Source organism: Mixophyes fleayi, chromosome 4 (assembly GCF_038048845.1).
Source record: "Mixophyes fleayi isolate aMixFle1 chromosome 4, aMixFle1.hap1, whole genome shotgun sequence".
Lineage (NCBI taxonomy): Eukaryota > Metazoa > Chordata > Amphibia > Anura > Limnodynastidae > Mixophyes > Mixophyes fleayi.
In genome coordinates, this window is record NC_134405.1 from 54,855,798 (window position 1) to 54,858,591 (window position 2,794).

The 2,794-nt window shown below is 34.9% G+C and overlaps 1 protein-coding gene across 1 annotated transcript; it reads right to left on the reverse strand.

Annotated features, from left to right (window-relative positions):
- Positions 1-459: 459 nt before the first annotated feature.
- On the reverse strand, positions 460-2,336 carry LOC142149843 (nodal homolog 2-A-like). The gene is made up of 3 exons (XM_075205145.1): positions 2,051-2,336; positions 888-1,606; positions 460-612 (listed from the first exon to the last, which is right to left on the reverse strand). Exons 1-3 carry the CDS (start codon positions 2,334-2,336, stop codon positions 460-462), a joined length of 1,158 nt encoding a protein of 385 aa, XP_075061246.1.
- Positions 2,337-2,794: the final 458 nt, after the last annotated feature.

Here is a 2,794-nt window from a genome sequence, read left to right on the forward strand (position 1 = left end):
GACATTGAGGTGTTGGCTGTCTTTAATAAATAATAATGTACCAAATGTATCTTTTGGATACGTTCATGTTTAGGTAAAATGAGAGGTCCATAGATTTCAAGGTATATTTTGATAATACATTTATACATTTTAATAAAATGCAAAACTTAATAACTTTGCAATCAGATATAATGGCAGTTATTGTAAAAGTTTCTTCTCTGTTGATGCACATACATAAAGTAAATATAAAAAGTTATAACATTATGTTCTCCAACTCCTAATAAATATTATGTACATGTATTGGTATTTCAATGCAATGGACAACTAGATCAAATGACTTGTCCACATTCTGGAAGCCTCTTACATCAGACCATTTAGAAGGCCTGTTAGTAGATTGTGTTCAGGATAATCCTTGGCTACAGAAACATATAACTGAAGCCCACCACCCATATGTTCACCGATATTCATGAATGTATGTGCTCAATGACATCCGCATTCCTCTACAACCATATCTTCATGATTTTTCATCACCACCTCTCCATCCTCATACATCAACATGGACAAGGGTCTCATCTTGACTGGTGCACAGGAGGAACAATCAACTCTCTCTGAATCATATAATTTCACCAAACTCTGCAAAATGAAAATGAAGAAAGAAAACATTAATTCCTGTTAAGAAGTAGAATATTATATCTCAATTTCTTCAGCCATTCATTCAGTGGTAGTAATCAATGTGTATATTTAAGTTTGTTAACGACAGAAAAATTATTTTGCATTAATATACAAAAGATATTTCAGTCCTCTACAAGGATATCTAATAATACAATACATAACATATTTAAAACATAAAAAATACTCAATGAAAATGTTATTTTATTCAACAAACACATAATAAGAGTGACATTTACCTTGATGTAGGCATGATTTGTTGGCTTGAAGATCTCACTCAGGGGGATAGGACAGGCTCCTTCACATCTATATGCATTGAATATTTGGGGGTACATGATTTGGTTCCCCCATCCAAACTTATCAAAGTCCACAATCATATCAACCTTTCTGCACAGCGGTCTCCCATCTTCAATAGGCTTGGAGCGGATGTTGTTTATTATAATGCTGTGATTTGTGTTTATGAGATTCCTGTGTCTACGAATCACAGTCTTACTTCTTCTTTCTGGTGTCACTACATACTTAGAGGTTTCCACTGTCTGGATGAGGTTGGGATAACCATTGAGGTTACTAGAAGGTTTGTCTTTGATAAATACCAATAACACAGCTCTGTCAGTAGATAAATCTCCACAGCTGGTCTCTTGAACATTGTCTGGCATGTCCTTATCATCAGTAAAGTCTTCCTTGTTGGAATTGTGGCTGTGGTGAAGATAATAATTAAGTTTATCAGTAATGTTGAAGACTTTCCAGGATGATCCCCCAGGGATAGAGGATGTAGTATACACTGAACCAAGGAAGATATTTTTTTCACCCTCTTTACTGCCATAGATGTCGAGTTTCACATGATGAGTTTTCTTCAAAGGGAAATGAATCCTCAACTCCGCCAAAGTTATCTCAGCATTGCTGGTGATAGAGCACATATCAAAGGTCAGAGCCCAATCATTGTGCACTTCAGAGCAACCTGGTTCAGACAGAAGAGACACAAAGTGAATAATCAATGATGCAAAATTAAGTAATATTATATGATTTTACACAGCTGTAAAAGATAATTCCATAACTAAATAATCAACCTTATTACTACATATACATGAAAGCAAATAACAATATGGCTCTTTGGAATCACAAACACAAGTCTAGAACAATATATTTCAATGCATAACTTGCAATTGTTAATTGCTCTCTAGCTGTGGCTATATTTCCGGGAAAAAAAACATTTTACTTTTACCTTTCTCTAATAATATTCACCTTTAAATTGACTAGGCTAGTAAAGAGAGTTGCACATTTAAAATAATATACATAAACATTTCTTTTATAATTTCTAAGAAATTATTCTTTAGCAATTAATAGGAATAATCAAAATGTAACATGATAAGAGGAATGATAAATGAATAGTGTTTGCACTTACTTTTGGCAGTGAGGCTTAGAACAGTGTCAGAATCTTGAAGGACAGAATGGTCCAGGCTGGATAGATCTGTCTCATTCCCCATGATGAGGGTCCTGTAAAGCTGCATCATGTAGGGAGGGTACTTCATACTCTGGGAGTGTGTTTTTCCATTCAGAATGGTTGAAGCCTTTGATCCATAGTGTGTCTGCTGAAGAGGGATCCTGTTTTGCTTTCCTGGCAAAGGAGTGGGCATTGCCTCAACCAAGGCGATGACTATGAAGCATAAGATGGAGATTAACCAGGACATCTCTGTGCAGAACTTCTGTAGAATCTCCACTTATGTTCTACCTTAGGAGATATTGTTCCACAGCTCCCCAAGACTGAACTGAGATGTTGAGAATTCTCTCCATTTTTATATTGTTTGATCAAAAGCTTCCATGTTCACACCTTTGACCTTTTTATTGTAAGGGCCTCAACTTCAAAGACCCAACAGGTCAATGAGAGGTGACAAATATCGTGTTTATTAATCACACACATAGAATTTCCTATTAGATAGATGTGTATGTAATACTAAGTACAGAGACTTACTTTATGTATCTATAGAAAACTGAGACTACACTATTACGAGTAAATGTATAATAAATTAAAGGTTTCATAAAAGGTTCAAAGAACTCAGAAAACTTTGTTACAACACAAATGTCCATTGTTACAGTAACTTAGAAATACATTCAGCTAACAAATTAGCCTTAGGGCATATTCAATATA